General features: G+C 40.6%; 1 protein-coding gene across 5 annotated transcripts in view; it reads left to right on the top strand.

Annotated features, from left to right (window-relative positions):
• brpf3b (bromodomain and PHD finger containing, 3b) overlaps window positions 1-19,480 on the top strand; it is a 93,197-nt gene extending 73,717 nt beyond the window's left edge. For 4 of the 5 annotated variants that reach the window (XM_059950419.1, XM_059950420.1, XM_059950421.1 and 1 more), the window contains 9 exons: window positions 140-452; window positions 3,070-3,336; window positions 3,533-3,598; window positions 4,758-5,285; window positions 5,498-5,606; window positions 9,284-9,390; window positions 14,525-14,622; window positions 17,215-17,369; window positions 18,502-19,480. In XM_059950419.1, coding sequence (XP_059806402.1) covers window positions 140-452; window positions 3,070-3,336; window positions 3,533-3,598; window positions 4,758-5,285; window positions 5,498-5,606; window positions 9,284-9,390; window positions 14,525-14,622; window positions 17,215-17,369; window positions 18,502-18,685 — 1,827 coding nt within the window. In that variant the 3' untranslated portion in view covers window positions 18,686-19,480. The remainder of the gene's footprint in view (window positions 1-139; window positions 453-3,069; window positions 3,337-3,532; window positions 3,599-4,757; window positions 5,286-5,497; window positions 5,607-9,283; window positions 9,391-14,524; window positions 14,623-17,214; window positions 17,370-18,501) is intronic. The other variant, XM_059950422.1, reaches the window with a different exon arrangement.
• The last annotated feature ends 2,437 nt before the right edge of the window (window positions 19,481-21,917 follow it).

Here is a 21,917-nt window from a genome sequence, read left to right as displayed (position 1 = left end):
AATTTCATCATTAGAGTCTGCAAGGGTGAGACTCTTTAATGCACATTATTGTTTTAGGGGAGGTGAACAAGATGTTCCCCTTTCCTTTTATTTAGGTTAATTGGAGATTAACTTATTATTGATTCTTTTGTTTTATAAGGTTCCAGATTATTTAGAGTTTATTGCACATCCTATGGACTTTTCCACCATGAGGAAAAAACTAGAAACTCACTGTTACAAAACGCTTGACGAATTTGAAAAAGATTTCAATCTGGTCATTAACAATTGTATGAAATATAATGCTAAGGAAACCATATTCTATCGGGCAGCCGTGAGATTGAGAGACATTGGAGGCTCCATATTAAGATGTGCTCGGCGCCAAGCTGAAAATATTGGGTATGACTATGACACTGGAATGCATTTACCAGAATCACCAAATCTAGCAAACTTCTACCGCTTCTCTTGGGAAGATGGTAAGTGTCATGACAGCATGGATTGGTAGCCCTTTTGTTCTTTGTTTAATGAATGATATGTTTAAAGTGGAATGCCAATATTTTAAAGGACTGCAAAAATAGAAAATTATTGTAGAATTCATATTTCTTGTCAAGATTATGCTGAACTATTTACACACTTTATAACAGCAGTACTTATATAATCATTTAATTTGGATTGCATTGTAAAATCATTCTCTTTTGGGCTAAAATATGGTCATTTTTTGTTGACCCTATTAAAGGTATTCTATTTCTAATTTTTTACCTATTTGTTGGAACAGAATGAGTTAGTCTTTTACTTAATTTGAGTAATTGCTGTAGATGTGGTATATGAAGTAAAGCAATAGAGTTAGTGAGTCATGTCTATGGTCTACCATGCCCATGCCAACCATCTAGTCCTCAACTTTTCTATTCTCCTTGACTAGCACTTGGTTTATAGCCTACTGGGACTTGATGATACAAGTATTCATCTAGGTACTACTCAAATCTTGTGAGATTTCCTGTCTCTATCACCACCTTGGTGTATTCTTGATTACAGTCACTCCTGAGTGGAAATATTCTTTCTCATATCCCTTCGAACCCTTTTAATCAACTTAAATGCACATCCTTTGGTTTTAAGCATCTCCCTTAAAGGTAAATGTTTCTCACGATCCACCCTATCTATGCCTCTTATCATCTGTGTCCAGTCCACCCTCACCTCAACCTCTTCCGTAACAAGGAAAATAAAGCTAGCTCACCCAATTTCACTTTAAAAGTGAAAGGTTCCATCCCAGTCAATAGCTTTGTAAATCACTTTTCCACCATTTTTAGAAGATTCATATCCTTCCCATGTCAACCAAGCATAAAGCTTTATATTTGTGGTATTCCCTTATAGTTTGTAGTAATTTATTTACATCATACTGTATATTCAATATAATCAATGAATATACTGAACTATTTTGATACAATAACAATCTCTGAAAAATAGTTACAAAATCATTTTACATAGGTTACTTTGGAACATTCCATAACTTTAAGTACAGTTACTTTTTCATACATCATCTATCTTGAAAATTTTAAAAATAGTCTAAATTGGTATTTTAAAAGATTAGATACTGTATGTATAAAAATGGTTGAAATTCATTTCTATGCAAAGTAATAATTTCAGCTATAATCTATTATTTGTAACTACTAATCAAATTAGTAACTTGAGATGGGGGATGGCTTGGCTTACTTTAACCCTGCGATGAGGCATGCATGTTAAGTTTCATTTTCCATGATTAGTCAAGGTTATTAAAATGGATTGGATGTATTCCTCACATTCAAAAGTAATTGATCCTTTCAGGCGTTAGTTGTTGATATTGTTGAATTATAAACAGAAAATGCAAAGTTTGAGACAAATGCATTTATGACAAAGGATAACAAATTGTAGGTGATGTTGTTACTTATATACTTTATGTTATCTCACTTCTCAACAGTGAGGGTTATTTTTTTGTAATCTTTCACTGAGTTATTCTCGTTTGAAATTGCCATTCTATTAGGATTATATCGCAAGTCAATATCGATATTGCAAAAGAGTAGAATTATACTTTTTCCAAGTTTTTTTTAATCACTTTTTATTTTAATGAAGTTCCACTGAATTTTCACAATTGAATTTTCATGAATATGTTGGTTTTAATGTGATGCTTAAAGTCACATCATTGTATGTTTTATTCAAAGGTTAAAGTAAATTTTATTATCAAAGTACATATATGTCATCATATACAATCCTAAGATTCATTTTCTTGTGGGCATACTCAACAAATCTATAGAATAATAACTATAACAGAAATAAAAATGACTGCCCAACTAGAGCATTCAACCAGAGTGCAGAAGTCAACAAAACTGTGCAAATGTAAAAAGAAGAAACAATAATAATAAGTAAATAACCAATAAATAGGTTGTGGGAACATTTCAGTGATGGAGCCAATGAAGTTGAGTGAGGTTATCCCCTTTGGTTCAAGAGTCTGATGGTTGAGGGGTAGTAACTTTTCCTGAACCTGGTGGTGCAAGTCATGAGGCTGTTCTACCTTCTTCCTGATGGTAGCAGCGCAAAGAGAGCATGTCCTGGAAGGTGGGTGCTCCTGTTGATGGATGCTGCTTTCCCATGACTGCATTTCATGTAGATATGCTCAGTGGTTGGGAAAGCTTGTTAATGTTGGACTGAGGTATATCCACTACTTTTTATGGACTTTCTTTTCAAGGGCATTGGTATTCCCATATCAGGCTGTGTTACAGCCAGTCAGTATACTCTCCACTACATATCTGTGGAAATTTGTCGAAGTTTTACATGTCATACCGAATCTCTGCAAATTCCAAAGGAAGTAGAGGCACTGCTGTGCTTTCTTCATGATTGCACTTACATGCTGGGCTAGGACAGGTCCTCTGAAATAATAACACCTAGGAATTTAAAGTTAGAACTCTCTCCATCTCTGATCCTCCAATGAGGACTGGCTCATGAACCTTTGGTTTCCTTCTCCTGAAGTCTATACCTCATACCTCATCTACACAAATTTAAAAATGATAATATTATCGATTGCCAGAAATTGATGGGTCATTTTTGTTTTGATTTGTGTTTCAGTGGATAACATGCTGATACCTGAAAACAGAGCTCATCTGTCACTGGAAGACCAACTGAAAGAGTTGCTAGATAAATTGGACATAACATGTACCATGAAGTCAAGTGGAGCCAGATCAAAGCGAGTAAGATTGCTGAGGAGAGAGATCAACAGCATCAGACATAAATTGGCACAACAGCAGCATCTACATAATGGCAACTGTTCTGAATTATCAAAGGAAGATAATGAGAAAGCAATGGTTGAAGGCAATGAGGAAAGCACTGAAAGAGGTGTGTGGTATATTTTCTTCACATACATAAAGTTAGCTTTTTTTAAAGAGTCAGAGAATTTGTTAAGTGGCTTAATACTTCATTAAAACTCAAATGCACATCATGCATAAAGTGTAATACTTTCAGGTATTTTACTGCAAAACTAATTGGTAAATAACTTAAATTTTTCATCACCACTGATTTCCTTTGATTGCAGTGGAGAAGGTGCAGAGCAGCACAGCCTGTGCAGATGCTGAATCACTCCACCTTCTTTGGAATTTCCGTAAGAAGCTACACATACACAGAAATCCTGAAATTGCTGTCATTTTCAGAATATAATGAGGGAAACTGCTGAAAGCAACTACAAAATATCACCTATTAATACCTGGAATGGTTTTCTGAGTAAGGTAGTTGAAACAAAAGCTCTGAATTAATTTTTGGAAAAAAAATACTTGAGTCTATTCAGCTCTTTAGATTCCTTCTTTGCAATGGATCTAGGTGGGGTTATTTTACAGCATGCATTTATTATGATCAGATGATTAGAATATTCAGGTACAATATTGAGGTTTCTGGATCCTTAGGTTAATAAAATGGATTTGTTGAAAGACTTCAAAGGAGACAAAGTGATTATTGCTTTTGATTAATGTTTCAGAAAAAGATATAGTTCTTGTTCTTTATAAATAGATGGATTTAAAATGATACTTTTAGGAATGTTATCAAAGACCAGCTCTTTAATGGCTGTGTCTTTTTTGGCAAAAGACAAGAAATAGCTGAAAGCTGTTTAATGTTTAATTTTTGCATTTTGTTTTCTCTGGAAGTTATTTGGCATATTTTAAGTGGAACCTATAGGTTGGAGTTTACATTTTCAAATTTAATTTGATGCCAAGATGAATCTTTGAATGAAGTAGAGCAGGATAGGAAATAAGCCAGGAGTTAGGAAAGGGAAATAAAAGAAGCATTCAGGCAATAGATTGTTAAAAGCACGCATTTGATGGATTTTCAACTTCAGATTGTCTGCAAGTTATAGTTTCCATCCATTTTTCATTCCAAGCTTCTGTAGTGAGCAGTCAATCTACCATGCCAGTTATGCATTCCAAACATCATGTTAAAAGTTAGTTTCCAATCTCTTTATGCTATGGGGGAGATCTTGTATTTTGAAGGTCGTAACGTCTGCAAACAGCAGCCTAGTTTATTCATAGTTGTCTTTTCTGCAGGTATTACAGAAAATACTGCATTGAAAAGAACAAATTCTGAATTTTAAATATTCCTGGATATCAGTTCATGACTGCATTTTTAAATCGATACTCATTTTTAATAATCAGTGCAATTTTAATAACATTTGGAAAATATGCATGTTAATATGGACAAATGAGAATATTTAAAGGTTTGTGGGTAAATATAGAAAACAAACATAATTTATTTTCTTATTCTTTTATCTGCAGATGATTCTAAATCTTCCCTCCCACCAACATTAGAACCTACAGGACCAGCACCTTCACCCTCAGACTCTGAAACCCACACAGACCCTCCTACCCTCAAACCTGTGAGTGAAAGCAGGGCACAAAGCAGACTGCACAAACGAATTAAATCTGACAGTGATATTCTGAACAGAAAAACACTACAAACTGAAGCCCTTGGCGCTCATACTCTGCAGCGCCTCCTGAGTGACAGTGGAGTAAATGGTTTAGCTCTCCCTACCTCAGACTCTTCAGCTCAGTCTGTCAATGAAGTGGGCAGGCGCACCTCTGTTCTTTTTCGGAAAGCGAAAAATGGAGTAAAGTTACAGAAGGGTTGTGGTCAGCTGATGGAGAATGGGGATAGCCAGCACCAAACAGAACAATTGGCACTAAATACTTCAGGGACACTTTCAAAACTACAGAGTTTGCGTCAATCAAGAAAACGACCCCAAAGTTTGAGCTGCAGCTCAGACAGTGAAAGCGAGAAATCTCCTTGCACTCCTGCTGAACTAGGTAAACCTGCTTTATTGTCTTCCATATTAGCAATGTAATTTGTCAGCAGCTTAACCTTCTGTTAATGAGGCAGCCAGAATTTATAGCCACCATTGAAATTGTTTGGCATTTATTCTAATACTGATATTCAACAGGCAAGGTCAGTCTTTTTGGTTTCATTATTTCAAAATGTTGTTCCATTTTGGGTGAAGCTTTGTATGTTTTCTTTACAGGGCTTTCTAATGGCTTTGGAAAGCACACTCAGTTGTCAAATGCAGAAAGCTACTCAGATTCTGAGTGTAGTTCCAGTCTTGGAAGCAATGGGGCATTTGATAATAACAGGTACTTATTATAACTTTGAAGTGCTCTAGAGTTAACCTGTCTGTCATGCATGTGATGAAGTGTGTTCATACAAATTATTTAAATACATACGTTTGTAGATCATTGAACCTGAAGGTTTTCTTTCCACTTCACTAATTGAAAACTGTCTCTTTTATTCGTTTGTTCCCATATTGACATGTGATACAATTACCAAATTTAAATTTGGCTTTTAGATTTTAGAAGGATGGCTGATGCAGGGAGTGAACATGTTACTCCTGTGCATATTTTGCTGAATAACTTATTTGGACATAGTATAATGCAGCTGAATGATGTGCCTTTGTGGATGTTATGTAGTTTTAATGGAGGAACCCAATCTTGACAATAAACTATGCTACATCTTGTGTTGATAGCTGAGGTCAAAACTCGTTGCAACAAATTTTGAAAATCTATTTCATTCCAAGTACATCATTACAGATTAAAAATTGTTATGGATGTCTTAATAAATATTAAAGTACTTGATTGGACAACTGGTGTCTGTCAGAGAAGGTGATGTCTATTTTTGACCTATTAAAGTGGCTCTGTGATTTAAGTTTGGTACACTCCTTGTGTTTTCCCATTCCCAGTTGAGTAGTGCTGAGAATCTGACTCCCCACAATGATGAAATTAGAAACTCTGTTTTGGTAAAGGGCAGATATATCATCATATTTTAATACTGCCGCCTTTTCTATTGTTTCATAAGCAGGCATTCTGATATTCTGCAGTAAATATTTCCTAATAGTTTGTGTTAGGTGTGATCTATTTACTGAAAATATTTTTTTAGCTTTCAACTTTATACTTGATTGTCTTAACCATAGAGAGGTTTATGATTGAAAACATCTATAATTTGAATATTATATTTTATGCTTTAAAATGTAAGGAGAATAAATACATTTACACATAAATGTTACACAAATATTTTGCCTTTACAAAGCTTCTGCAAAAGCACAACAGTTTATGGGTTTTTGGATTTCTACTTTTTGATAAAACATAAAATCCTTGAATAGATATTTAAAGAATAAACCCTATATCAAAACACCATTTTATAGCCAAACTTGGATTGCCTCTTTCTGAAGTGCATTACATATTAATATCTTGATCCATAATTAGACCAGGTTTCAGCAAAGACTGAAACAGCTTTAGTACACCAACATTATGACATTGCCTCTTGTCAATATATTTAAACCTTTTCCCTAGTTATTTTTGGTGTATAAGGCAAAGCGACTTTTTCCTTGTAAAGCAATAGAGAAAAATCAAGAAAATGAATTCTTCTATTTTGCGAGCCAAGGTGGCAAGCGCCTTGGCAACGTGTTAATACACTAGTATATTAAATAATTATCAAGTTACTTAGTGCTTCCTTACACAGAATTCCATTAATTGGATATAAATGCTATACAATTATCCATGGCCATGTTACTCATGTAATAGTAATTAGCAAGTTTCAATATTTTGAGCTGCTACTCAATAACAAATGTTTTATGTAGAATATATTGTTATAGTTGCCATAACATACAAAACATATACATCTATATATCTAAACAAGATAAGAGCACTTGGTATCATTACAGGAGAGATGCTAGCATAGATAAAAGATTGGCTGACTAGTAGGAATAAAGGGGGCCTTTTCTGGTTGACTGCCAGCAACTAGTGATATTCTGTAGGAGTCGGTGTTGGGCCACTTCTTTTCATTCATACTATATGTCAGTGCTCTGGATGATGGAATTGAAAGCTCTGTGGCCAGCTTTACAGGCAATGCAAGGATAGGTGGAGGGACAGATAGTGTTGAGGAAGCAGGGAGTCTGCAGCAGGACTTGGACAGGTTAAGAGAATGGATAAGAAGTAACAGGTGGAATGCAATGTGTGGAAGTGTATGGTCATGCACTTTGGTAGAAGGAATAAAGGTGTAGACCATTTTCTAAACAAAGTAAATTAAGAAATCAGAAGTGCAAAGGGAATTGGGGGTCCTAGTGATGGATTCCCTAAAGGTTAACTTGCAGGTTGAGTGGGTAGTAAGGAAGGCAAATACAATGTTAACATTCATTTTAAGAGGACTAGAATATAAAAGCAAGGATTTATTTTATGCTGAGGCTTTATAAAGCATTGGTCATACCGCATTTGGAATATGGTGAGCAGTTTTGGTCCCCTTATGCAAGAAAGGATGTGCTGGCACTGGAGAGGGTCCAGATGAGGTTCACAAGAATTAACCCAGAAATGAAAGAGTTAACATATGAAGAGCATTTGATGGCTGTAGGCCATTACTCACTGGAGTTTAGAGGAATGAGGTGGAGATCTCTTTGCAATCTATTGAACATTGGAAGGTTTAGACCAGAGGTCGGCAACCTGCGGCTCCGGAGCCACATGCGGCTCTTTCATCTCTGTGATGCGGCTCCCCGTGGTTTGTTAGCTTTTGAAATGTAATTCGAAATTTGAAGATTATGGTGATCTTGTACAATCTAAAAACTTTGTGGAGACCCCATTTCCTGGCACATCCGAACCGGCTCACAATTAGCCACCGTTCCGGCTAAGGGAGATAGCCTACGGGGGTTTGTGAGTACTTGTCTTTTGGAGCATCCGCGCCCACGGGGATGGGTTGAGGGAGGCTTTAAAGCAAGGCTGTTTAGTTCGAATAAAGTTACCTTTGACTGCAGTGTCTTTATTTTAGCGCTGCGTGTAGCCTACCGCTACAACGTGTTTTTTATCGCTATTAATATACATCACCACTGCCAATGCCTGACACCCGCCAATGTGCGCTTCCTTTTAATTCTTCAATCCAAGGTAGGCTAACTATGAAGTAACCTTCAACCCAACGTCTTTTTTTCGGAGTTCAAAATGTTTTTGTTGCATGCAGAAATGTAATTTTGTTTTCTCTGCAGGAGTTCATCAATTTCATAAATGCAACACATTATAGTTTGTTTATACATAGTATAAAGGCAAAAAAACCCATTGTATGCAGTGTTATTTCATTTTAAATGTCAAACGGGTTTTGTGGCTCCCAGCGTTTTCTTTTCTGTGGGAAATGGGTCCATATTGGCTCTTTCAGTGGTAAACGTTGCCGACCCCTGGTTTAGACAGAGTGGAGAGGATGATTCCAATAGTGTGAGAATCAAGAACCAGAGGGTATAGCCTCAGAGCACAATGTTGTCACTTTAGAACAAAGATGAGGAGGAATTTCTTTAAAAAGAGGATAGTTAATCTATGTAACCATTGCCACGGACAGCTGTGGAGGTCAAGTTATCTTGTATATTTAAAACAGATTGAAAGGTTCTTGATTAGTATGTGTATCAAAGGTTAAGGGAGAACACGGAAGGATGGGGTTGAAAGGAATAATAAATCAACCATAATGGAATGGGAGAGCAGACTGAATTGCTAACTAACCTTATTCTGCTCCTAAGTCTTATGGTCTCATTCTGGAATTATCAGGGAAATCTATCATATAGTATGTGCAAAAGTTACTTGGAATCATAGGATGTGTAACAGATATATTCCATATTGTATGGCAAAATAATCTTTCACTATGTACCCCCATCAGTACTCCTGTCAGTAGATTACTACAGTATGCTGCTTTATATTTGTTGATTTATTTCCTTTGAAAACAGGTCTTCAAGGTACCTTTTTATCCATTATCTTTATTAAAGGCATTGGTATTGCTTTTCCTGTTTTAGTGGCATGTCTCCACCCAAACGTAGCCGAGGGAAACCAGCTCTCGCTCGAGCACATTGTCTTGACAACGGGAATGGGGATGCATCATGTGGAGATTACAGTACATCAGGTATATTGCATAGCAATAGGTACTTCATACTTAGAATTAATTGAATGTGAGAATAAGGATATAAGAAATACTTAGCATTGAAATTGCTGTTGTTAGTGAAGCAGTGCAAAACCTGCCATAAGGGTAAGGAAAGCCTGTTTTTATAATTCTATGAATGCACTGTTCCTCCTGTTACTAAGACATCTCAATGAGAAAAAAGACAACTGACTTGGGAAATTTAGCACCCTACGTACCTTTCCTAATATGTGTTCTAATGTGTTTACAAACGATTGCATTGCAGAATTTGCAAAATAGTTTTTCATAAAATGTTCATTGTCATATGAAACACACATAAAGTGCTAGAGGAACTCAGCAGGCCAGGCAGCATCAATGGAAAAGAGAACAGTTGATGTTTCGGGCCGAAACCCTTCATGTATCTATCACTTTGTGTTTCTTCCTCCCCTCCCCCCACCTTTTAACTCTACTCCTCATCTTTTTTTCTCCAGTCCTGTTGAGGGGTCTCCCCCCAAAACAATGACTCTACACTTTTTCATAGATGCTGCCAGGCCTGCTGAGTTCATCCAGCATTTTGTGTGTTTTGGATTTCCAGCATCTGCAGATTTTCCTCTTGTTTGTCACTGCAGTATGGAATTGTGTTTTTCTTTCCACTGTAGATTGCATTATTTAGCTTTTATGAAGAAAAAGGTTAAAAGGTCCAAAGCTTTGAACTGGTTTATTTAATGAGCATCTTTGTAGTTATGATCACTGTTTCAACAAGACTTTAGTACAATTAATAGATAGTAAAAATAGATGCTGTTGTGGCGACCCACTTTCTGCGCAGGCGAACCGGCTCACAAATAGCCAGCGCGCGGGGGGAGACTTTGGTAAAGCACCTCCGACGTCATTTCTGCCTGGAGAGGGCGGGCGCTAGGGATTTAAATACCAGCACTGCAAAGTTTGAATAAACTAGTCTCGAAACGTGTCGTTATTTCAGCGCTGTGTGTAGCACATTGCTACATTGGTGACCCCGACGGTCCAAACAGGATTTGGACCAAAGATGACTGTGACTCTTCATCTGTTCACACAGTTTCACTACAACTGCCAACTTTCTGGACGCTGCGACCACGTGTGTGGTTTAGCCAAGCAGAAGCCCAGTTCCAGATTTGGCAGATATCCTCTGATTCCACGCGTTACTACCACGTGGTGAGCACCCTTGACCAGGAGACAGCAGCCCAGGTTGTGGATTTCATACATTCGCCCCGGAAGAAGGCAAATATGAAGCATTCAAGGCGCTGCTCATTGGGACCTTTGGCCTCTCATGGCGTGAGCAGTGTGCCCGCCTGCTTTACCTGGACGGTTTGGGAGACAGACTGCTGTCAGCATTGATGAACGAGATGCTGTCCCTGGCTGACGGACACAAGCCCTGCCTCAATTTCGAGCAAGTGTTCCTGGAGCAACTGCCCGAGGACATACATCTGCTGCTGGCCGACGCAGATTTCAGCAACCCCCGGAAGGTGGCAGCCCGGACCTACGTGCTGTGGAAAGCCACACAACACAGAGGCGGGAGTGAGGAGGCCAGTGAACAGTGGTGTTTCTACCACCAGCGGTGGGGCACAAAAGCCCACCGTTGTCGGCCGCCCTGCTAGGGCCAGCTGCCGCTAATGACTATGGTGGCTGGCCACCAGGACAGCCTCTTTTGCGTCTGGGACAAACAGTCGGGACGCCGCTTCTTGGTCGACACCGGAGAGGAAATCAGCATCTTGCCTCCGACGGGGTACGACACCCGCAACAGGAAGCCAGGACCCACCCTGAGGGCCGCAAATGGCAGCACGATACGGACCTACGGCACCCGCACAGTGCAGCTGCAGTTCGGCGCCAGCCGGTTCACGTGGGACTACACACTGGCCGTGGTGGCCCAACCACTCCTGGGGGCGGACTTCTTGCAAGCTCACAGCCTGCTGGTCGACTTGCAAAGGAAAAGACTGGTACATGCCGAGACCTTCCAGATGTTCTCCCTGGGTGAAGCCAAGTTGCCGGCCCCACACCTGGACTCCATCACGCTGTTGGACAACGACTTCACCAGAATCCTGGTGGACTTCCCATCGATTCTGACACTGCAGTTCACGGCAGCCATGCCCAGACACGGGGTACAGCACCACATTCCGACCCAGGGACCACCCTTCCACGCCCGCGCACGAAGGCTCCTCCCAGAAAAGCTCTGCCTGGCGAAGGTGGAATTCAAGCAGATGGAGGAATTGGGGATCATACGGCGATCCGACAGCCCAAGGGCCTCCCCCCTGCACATGGTGCCCAAAGCAACGGGGGGCTGGAGACCATGCGGCGATTACCACAGGCTGAACGAGGCTACGACACCGGACTGCTACCCTGTGCCACACATTCAGGATTTTGCAGCAAACCTGCACGGCGCATGGATCTTCTCCAAGGTGGACCTTGTCTGGGGATATCATCAAATTCCGATGCATCCGGACGACGTCCCCAAAACGGCACTCATCACCCCTTTTGGCCTTTTCGAGTTCCTCCCAATGCCGTTTGGCCTAAAGAATGCCGCACAGATGTTTCAGCGGTTAATGGACGCGGTGGGACGCGACCTGGACTTCGCTTTCATCTATTTGGACGACATCCTCATAGCCAGCAGTCATCCGGAGCATCTGTCCCACCTCCGTCAACTCTACGCCCGACTGAGTGAATACGGCCTGACAATCAACCCAGCCAAATGCCAGTTTGGACTCGACACCATCAACTTCCTGGGCCTCAGGATTACTAAAGTCGGGGCAACCCCTCTGCCCGCTAAGGTAGACGCAGTCCGCCATTTCCCCTGACCCAACACAATCAAAGGCCTTCAGGAATTCGTGGGTAAATTTCTACCACCGCTTCTTCCCTTCAGCTGCCCGAATCATGCGCCCCCGTTCACCCTGATGTCGGGTAAGGGCAAGGACATTACCTGGGATGAGGAGTCTGCCGCCGCTTTCATTAAAACGAAAGAAGCTTTGGCAAATGCCACAATGCTAGTGCACCCCAGAATGGACATCCCTACCGCCCTCACAGTGGACGCATCTAACACGGCAGTTGGTGGGGTGCTGGAACAACTCATCAAGGGTCGCTGGCAACCCCTGGCTTTTCTCAGCAAACACCTGCGACCACCCGAGCTCAAATACAGTGCTTTCGACCGGGAACTGTTGGCTCTCTACCTGGCAATCCGGCATTTCAGGTAGTTCTCAGAAGGCAGGCCGTTCGCCGCGTTCACGTACCACAAACCGTTGACCTTCGCGTTCACGAAGGTGTCCGATCCTGGTCGGCTCGCCAGCAGCGACATCTGTCCTACATCTCGGAGTACACGACGGACATCCAGCATGTCTCGGTAAAGGTCAGCGTCGTGGCGGACGCACTCTCTAGACCAGCTGTCCAGGCCCAGTCCCTGGGAGTGGACAATGCAACACTGGTGGAGGCGCAGCAGGCAGATGACGAGATGTCCAGCTACAGGACTGCAGTCTTGGGTTTGCAGCTGCAAGACTTTCTCGTAGGCCTAGGTGATAGGACCCTCCTGTGCGACATGGCTACCGGCCAACCTCGCCCCATCGTCCCGGCAGCCTGGAGGCGGCGGGTTTTCGACTCCATACACGGTTTGGCGCACCCATCTATCAGGACAATCGTCTGGCTGGTCTCCAGCAAGTTTGCGTGGCACGGACTTCACAAGCAGGTCAGTGAATGGGCCAGAACGTGTGCACAGTGCCAAACAGCTAAGGTACAGCGGCACATTAAAGCCCCGCCGCAGCAGTTTGAACCCACCCACCGGAGGTTCGATCACATTCATGTGGATGTCGTGGACCCCCTACCAGTGTCCCGAGGAGCACGGTACCTCCTAACAATGGTAGGCCAGTTCACGAGGTGGCCAGAGGCGGTCCCCCTCACCGACACATCTGCCGATTCCTGCGCCCAAGCACTGATCGCAACCTGGGTAGCACACTTCGGGGTACCAGCCCACATTACCTCCGAGAGAGGTGCCCAGTTCACCTCCAGCCTGTGGTCGGCTGTGGCCAGCCTGTTGGGAACGCAGCTGCACCACACAACTGCCTACCACCCACAGTTGAACGGACTGGTGGAACGCTTCCACCATCACTTGAAGTCGGCTCTCATGGCCCGCCTGGGAGGACCTAATTGGGTGGACGAGCTTCCCTGGGTCCTGCTTGGAATTCGTACAGCACCCAAAGAGGACCTGCATGCCTCGTCAGCCGAGTTGGTGTATGGCGCACCCCTGGCCGTCCCGGGAGAGTTCATACCAGCCCCAAGGGGGCAAGAGGAACAACCTGCAGCAATCCTGGGCAGGCTACGCAAAAGGCTCGGCAACCTGGCCCCCGAACCAACTTCACAGCACAGACTGACCCCGACCCATGTACCCAAAGAACTGCAAAACTGTAAGTTTGTGTTTGTACGAAGGGGCGGACACCGGGCGCCGCTACAGCGGCTGTACGAGGGGCCATTCAGGGAGATCGACAACGGGTCCATGTACGTTCTGGACATTGGTGGGAAAGAGGAGGTTTTCACGGTGGACCGACTCAAACCAGCCCATGTGGACTTGGCGCAGCCGGTCGCGGTTCAGGCACCGCGGCGCAGAGGCAGACCTCCCAAACAGAGGCTGATCCAGACTGTGTACATTGGGGGGTGTATCGCTGGTTGGTGGGGGGGGGGGGGTTATGTGGCGACCCACTTTCTGCACAGGCGAACTGGCTCACTAATAGCCAGCACGTGGGTGGAGACTTTGGTAATGCACCTCTGATGTAATTTCCGCCCGGAGAGGGCGGGCGCTAGGGATTTAAATACCAGCACCATGAAGTTTGAATAAACTAATCTCGAAACGACTTACTGACTGCGTGTCGTTATTTCAACACTGTGTGTAGCACATCGCTACACTGTTTTAATTAAACAGGACATATGCAGACTTTTCTTCAGAAAAGGCAAATGGAAATAAATCATATTTACGACTGCAGTTTTTTTTTCCTGAAGCATCAATTAGTTCCATATTTATTTGAGATACATTTTTCTGATGCATGTTGCTTCTTCTAAAAAAGTGGAACTCATAAAAATTACTTGATAATATAATAAATGCTCCTATTGTTTTGTCCTTGTATTTTTATAGGGAGAGGAGTCTGGACACCTTTTGAGAATGATGCTGTTTTAGAACCTCTAGAACTCGTTTGGGCCAAATGTAGAGGGTACCCTTCTTATCCAGCACTAGTAAGTCAAAGTTCTTTGTTTTCTCATTATATCTTGACATTTGTAAAGGAATAATGCTACTAATATATGACAGATGAAAATAAAAGCATTGAATGAATTATCTTTTTCTGTGTTCATATCTTGAGGCAACTTAGACTTCTGAAATTTCATGTTGATCATATTTTCCACTAAGGAAATAAATATTAATTTTAAATAACTATCTAGATGTCTCAAAATAACAGACTAGAATTCTGTAATTTTTCAGCAAAGATTTCTCTATTATTTTTATGAATTGAATGGCTACTTCTAAGGAGAACTGCACAAATTAAAAATTGGGTATTGACACTTGTTTAGAATAGGTTAAGCATGGTGTGTAGTGGTATTTATTGTTTCATCCAGGTGAAACTCTCAAATCTTTGTAGGCTGCATTACTAGAAATGCTATATTTTAGAACAAGAACATAGAATAGTACAGCACAGTACAAGCCATTTGGCCCACAATATTGTGCAGACCTTTAAACCCTGCCTCCCATATAAGCCCCCACCTTAAATTCCTCCATATACCTGTCTACAGATGTGACCTTGGACTAAGGCTTCCTTTAACCTCTGCAGAGGTGTAAAACAACATTTTACAGTACCGTAAATTCCGGACTATAAGCTGCTACTTTTTTCCCACGCTTTGAACACTGCAGCAACACTGCGGCCTATACTACGGTGCGGCTAATGCATGTTTTTTTTTCATGCCGCCAAAAACATTTTGCCTCGTAACAGTAGATCAATAAAATTGATGAGTAGTTCACAGAGGTCCAATGAAATTGTACGATAAATCAAGCGCACTTTCACAATTAAATTATTGTAAATCAGTCATTTGTACTCACCCTCATCAACATGGAAAACACTCGAAGAAAAGCATATGATGCAGCTTTTAAGTTAAAGGCGATCAATCTGGCAGTTGAAGAAGGAAATCGAGCTGCTGCACATAATCTTGGCATAAATAAATCGATGCTGAGACGGTGGAGACGCCAGCGTGAAGAATTGAGTCAATGCAAAAAGACGACAAAAGCTTTCAGAGGTAATCCTAGCAGATGGCCCGAACTTGAAAACTTTCTTGAAGACTGGGTTAACACACAGAGAGCAGGAGGCCGCGGTGTTTCCACCGTGCCGATCAGACTGAAGGCTAAAGCAATCGCCACCAAAATGAAGATCGAAGATTTTAGAGGTGGGCCATCGTGGTGTTTTAGATTTATGAGACGAAAAGGCCTGTCCGTCAGGGTACGCACGACTCTGTGTCAGCAGCTCCCTCCCGACCACGAGGAACAACTTGCTAACTTCCGCACATTCACTCAAACAAAGATAGCGGAGAATTCCATCGGGCCAGATGATATCATAAATATGGATGAAGTACCTTTGACGTTTGACCTGCCTCTCGCTCGGACTGTTAATAAAAAAGGTGACTCGTCCATCACACTGAAAACAAGTGGCCATGAGAGAACGCATTTTACTTGTGTTCTGAGCTGCACAGCATCCGGACTAAAGCTTCCACTGATGGTGAATTTTTTAAGCGGCTGTCAATGAAAGTTCAGTGAAAGCTGCCATCAAGAGTACAAATTCAATTCCAGCTGTGATTCCTGGGGGCACCACGAAGTATTTGCAGCCACCGGACATCAGCGTGAACCGGGCATTTAAAGTGGCGCTGCGCGTAGAGTGGGAGGCTTGGATGACGAGCGGCGAGAAATCCTTTACCAAAACAGGACGCATGCGAAGAGCATCTTTAACTCAAGTCTGCCAGTGGATCCTAAATGCGTGGAGCGGTGTCACAACTTCCACCATCACCAGCGGGTTTCGAAAGGCTGGACTGCTGCGTGATGAAGAGGACCGCGTGCGCTCAAGTGAGAGCGACGACGAAGAGACTGAAGTGAGTGACGAGATCCTGAGGATTTATTTAATTCGGACACTGAAGGACTTTGATGGTTTTAGTGCGCAGGAGGAAGATGAAGAAGGCGATCAATAACTTTTCCTGGTAGGCTGCAGTATATATATTTTTTTACCACTCGTTAGGAGATATTGGAATGTTGTTCGTGCACTGTTCAGTAAAAAAGTATACGCAATGTAATTTGTGTGTTACCGATACGTATGTATATTTAAAAGTAGCTGTGTTACAGGCACTGTTCGAAAAAAAGCATTTGCAATATATATTTGTTTATGTTACCATACGGATTTAATTAAAAGTTAAAAAATCCTCACGTGTAATATCTTTCTGTGTAAATATCTCATATTACAATGTGGGACACCTGCGGCTTAAAATCCGGTGCGGCTTGTACAAGTACAAAATTGATTTTCTTTCTAAAATTAGAGCGTGCAGCTTTTAATCAGGTGCGCTCTGTAGTCCGGAATCTACGGTACTTTTAAAGAAAACTCAAAGAATCCCTGTGACCAGCATTGTGAAAATTAATGAACTTGGCATTGATCTCATTTGTGGGACTGTGCCATATTTTAATTGCATCACAGAAGAATTGACTAGGTGTGAAGAGATTTAGAGATCCTGAGCTCATGATTGGCATTTTACAAATACAGAACAATTTTTCTTTATTTTCTGTAACATTTCAACTTGTAGATCATAGATCCGAATATGCCTCGAGATGGATTATACCATAATGGTGTCCCGATACCTGTACCTCCACTGGATGTAGTAAAACTAGGAGAGCAAATGCACGCTGAAGCTGGAGAGAAGCTTTATCTAGTTCTGTTTTTTGACAACAAAAGAACATGGTAAGAAAAACTATAAAAATGCTATTCTTGAACTGAATTTACTGTACTTTATCCCCTTTCTGTTTACTGATTTTAAAGAATTTATTAGTGAGTTTTGTGTATATGTCCATCTATCTATGCTGTTGATTTGTGTTGTCACATATGTCTGTACATAGAGGCTTGTTAGTCCTGGGTTTTATAGCAATCCCCAGACTCTGGTGGACAGAAGCTCAACTTCAGTAAGTATTAGTGGCACTCATGGCAACACAACTGCATGTGTCATTCTGCAACTCTCCCGACAACCTAATGGAAGGTAGGGTTTTCAAACTGTATTGATCTGTCACTAAACAATCTTTCAAATAATAAAAACATCTGCTACTTAAAGATTTTTCTCACTGGATAAAGAAATAAAAATTTTCTACCTTCTCAGTGGAAATAATATCGGATGCAAGTATATTTAGAATCAGCTTGCTGCTCCTACTAACTTCCAATAAAGCCCTGATGTAACATGATTTAATAGTTGTGTCTGGCTTCTATTCATGCTCAGTAATGATGTGCCTTTGGCTTTATTCCGTACCCTTGCATTAAGATTAACTTACACATGACAATCCCAGACTAATGTCTTAACAATGACACGGAAGATCAAAAAAAAAATTCTCCTTTCAGACCCATTTGCCTAGAAATACTTAATATGATCATTGTTAGGACTCTCAATGGAGTATGAAAGGGAAATAGATCTCCCAAACCATTCTTTGGGGGGTGGAGATTACTTAGGATTTTCTATTTCTTTTTTTGGAGAAGAGAATAACTACATCTAAAACTGGTTATTTGTGGCAAACTAATAAAGCTGTCCAACTAATCATAATGTAATTTTTAACATCTTTACATATAATACATATACTAATAACCATAAAGAGATCTGTGTCCTTGGCCCAGAATATTGTCTTGGTACCTCATCATTTTATAAAATGAACGACTGTATGAATAGTGTCTGTTCTATGTATTCCTATACAGCTAGCTTGCATGAACTTGTATTATGCCCGTCCCCAACTACGTGGGTTTCTAATTATGTTATATTCAGCATCGATAAACTGAAATAATTCCTGATCAGTGTTTTGGAAGTGTTCTAATCTCCTGATATATTCATTAACAGGCAGTGGCTTCCTCGTTCAAAGTTACTTCCTCTTGGTATTGATGACACAGTGGACAAATTGAAAATGATGGAAGGACGTAAATCAAGCATCCGAAAATCTGTTCAAATTGCTTATGACCGAGCAATGATCCATTTGAGCAGAGTACGTGGAGAACATGGCTTTCTCACCTCAAACTACATGTGACTGTGATAAAACATAACCAAAGTTACGAAAGGAGATAGTATGATGTAACATCAGGCATCAAAGAACTTAATTTCTGCTCATTGTAAAAACTAAATTCACTTTCTTTATTTTTTCATACTTTTAAGCAGATCAACACAAAGCCTCCGGTACTGCCAATTCTTGTATGACCTTTCTTTGACTTGTTGTCATGTTTACTTCATTTAAACATAAATCATTGCTTTAAATTTACAAATACCTGTTCATAGTGTTTATAATGCCTTTTGTGTGGACGCCAAGGGGAAGAGAAAACATGTATATAATTGTATTATATTGTTATACACTAAATTATTCAAGGCTGCAGATCAGAATCTTTAGCTTCTCTGTGATGGTGATGGGTTTTGTACGCACACACTGTAATTTATTTGAGAAACAATACCATTTGACGTTTGAAAGTACTTGTTCTGTTAAAATGCAGTGGACTTGTGACCTGTGTATACTGTGTAGTTCAACTTTAAAACATTTTTTATTGCATTTTGATTTTGGTTTTTAATGTATTCGGGCTATTATATCAATGACGTTGACATACCTAGGGACCTAAAATTAGCTGCGTGTCCACTGTGAAACACAGGATGTTCATGTTGTATTTATTGTAGAAAGTAAGATTATTTGCTTTCTAGTACTGTTTATAAGAGCTGTAATGGTTGAAAAAAATTGAGAATTGACAATTGCAAAACTGTACTTTTACCTCTGATCTATTACAATCCAACTGTCTGAGGCTATATTTTCTCTTGAGAATTAAATGTGGTGATCTAGAAATTAACAGTTTCTAATTTTAATTGCTTGGCTCCATTTGTCAGCTTTCAAAATAGGCCACACACATGCCGTCCATCTGTAGTTGTTCATAGCAGTTTTATTGTGTCTAAGGTCATCTAACAGAATCTCTTTGATCAAAATTTATGACAGTTATGTGAGACCAATGTTAGTGCTGGAAACCTGGATTTCCTGGGGATACCTGGGTAAGAACCTAGCAGTAGTGTTGACAATCGGGCTGAATAATGAACCCACCAAGTAGGAGCAAAAGCAGCCATGTATTTTTTGAAGTTTCCTTCACTACTCAAGAAAATCATGCTGTCCTGGCTCACATTCCTACATGATCCTCAAATACCACAGATTGTTCTTGGTCTAAAAATGTAACTATCCCTGGTTTGACAATATCCATTGCAATCCCAGTTTTACTTCTCTTCTCAGTATTAAATGATAGTCACATTATCTTGAGACCTCATTATCCAATTCTATATTCTCCCACCAGAAGAAACATCTTCATAGCTTACAGTCAATCAAACAACCTAGGAATATCTCGTTTTAATGACATAATTTCTGATACTGTGCAGTCTTTTCTGACAGTACAACCTCATCATTTCAGTAGTTCATCAATGAAAGCTTGCTGCACTGACTTGAAGGCAGGTGTATTCCTCAGATAAGATAAAAATGGCATTGTGGTCCAGGTGAGGTTTAAGTTTTACACGGATATTAGGAGTAGCAAAGTAGTTGGTTTTTGGTGTTCTGGTCAGGAAAAGTGTACACATTATGAAGTGTGGACACAACAAACTGATCAGTTTTCATACTTTAACAGGTAGCATCTCGATACAACAGGTGGAGACTCAATGGGCCAAATAGCCTAATTTTGGTCCTATGACTTATGATCTTACGGTTTCTGGAATGAGTGCATAAACTGAATATTAGTTTTTTCTCTTTAATCTTTAGACAAAATCAATGAGAAGCAAATAACTAGTGAATATTTATATATGCTGCACATTGCATGGAACTTCCTTCAGGAAACCATCAGGAAGTGCCTGCAATTGCTGTCTCTTCAAATCAGGAGAAGTCTACTGTAATGTTCTGTTGAAGTGTAAATTTATAATTTTGGCAAGATAGAAAATGGCATTCTAACTTTAAAATTCAAAGGAAGAGAACCATAAAATGATGGAAGATGCTACATTGCCTGCTACATGCGGCAGTCATGTAAAACATTTGATGGGATTTGACGCATAATAACTTGAGATGACATTAATGACAACTAACATCTAAATTGCAAAGATGTCCTCAAGTTCAAAAGATTTTATCTAAATATAGTTTGTTCTTTAATGTCATTTAACAGTTAAGTTGTATTAGAATTGACAATAGAGTAAGTTGTTCTTATTGAAAAGAAATTAAAGTCTGTATTAAGTGGGCCTCAGAGCAATCCATGTCAATGAAACAATTTTGTTAACCCCAGAATCCCTCCACCCACTTGATACTGTGTGTAATTTTATTGAATAGTTTAATAGGATTTTCTTCATACAAGTTGAAGTTGCAACAAATGACATCTATAAATTTGTAGATGATACAACTATTGTTTCAGATAGTGACAAGAGGACATACAGAAGCAAGATATGTCAGCTGGTTGAGTGGTGTCACAGTAACAACCTTGTACTCAGCATCAGTAAGACCAAAGAATTGATTGTGGACTTCAGAAAGGGTAAGACGAGTGACCACACTCCAGCTCTCAGAGAGATGAGAAGTGGAAAGAGTGAACAATTTCAGGTTCTTGGGTGTTTATCTCCGAGGATCTAACCTGGACCAACATATCGATGCAGCTGCAAAGAAGGTTGGACAGTGGCTATATTTCATTAGGAATTTGAGAAGATATGGTATGACAACAAAACACTTGCAAATTTCTACAGATGTACAGTAAAGAGCACTCTTAGCTGGCTGCATCATCGTCTGGTATTGGTGGTAGTGGGGGGGGGGGGGGCTACTGCTTAGGGTCAAAGTATGCTGCAGAGAGTTGTAAAATTAGTCAGCACCATCATGAGCACTAAACTCTATAGTATCCAGGACATCTTCAAGGAGTGATACCTCAAAAAGGTGGCATCCATCATTAAGAAACCCCATCACCCAGGTCATACTTTGTTGTCATTGCTACCTTCAGGAAAGAGGTACAGAAGCCTGAAAGCACACACACAGCCATTCAGGAACAGCTTCTTCCTCTCTGCCATCCAATTCTAAATGGACATTGAACCCATGAATACTACCTCACTACCTTTTTTTATTTCTAATTTTGCACTACTTATTTAACTATTTAATATGTATGTGAATATATATGTATATAAATAAAACCTGATTCTTATAATCTGATTTTGATTATCAGTTTATAAGTATTGAAGATTAGAGAATGAGGTAGGATGCTACTACATTAGCCTGTGCCTTGTAA

Source organism: Hypanus sabinus, chromosome 25 (genome assembly GCF_030144855.1).
Source record: "Hypanus sabinus isolate sHypSab1 chromosome 25, sHypSab1.hap1, whole genome shotgun sequence".
Lineage (NCBI taxonomy): Eukaryota > Metazoa > Chordata > Chondrichthyes > Myliobatiformes > Dasyatidae > Hypanus > Hypanus sabinus.
This window is presented reverse-complemented; position numbering and strand designations above follow the sequence as displayed.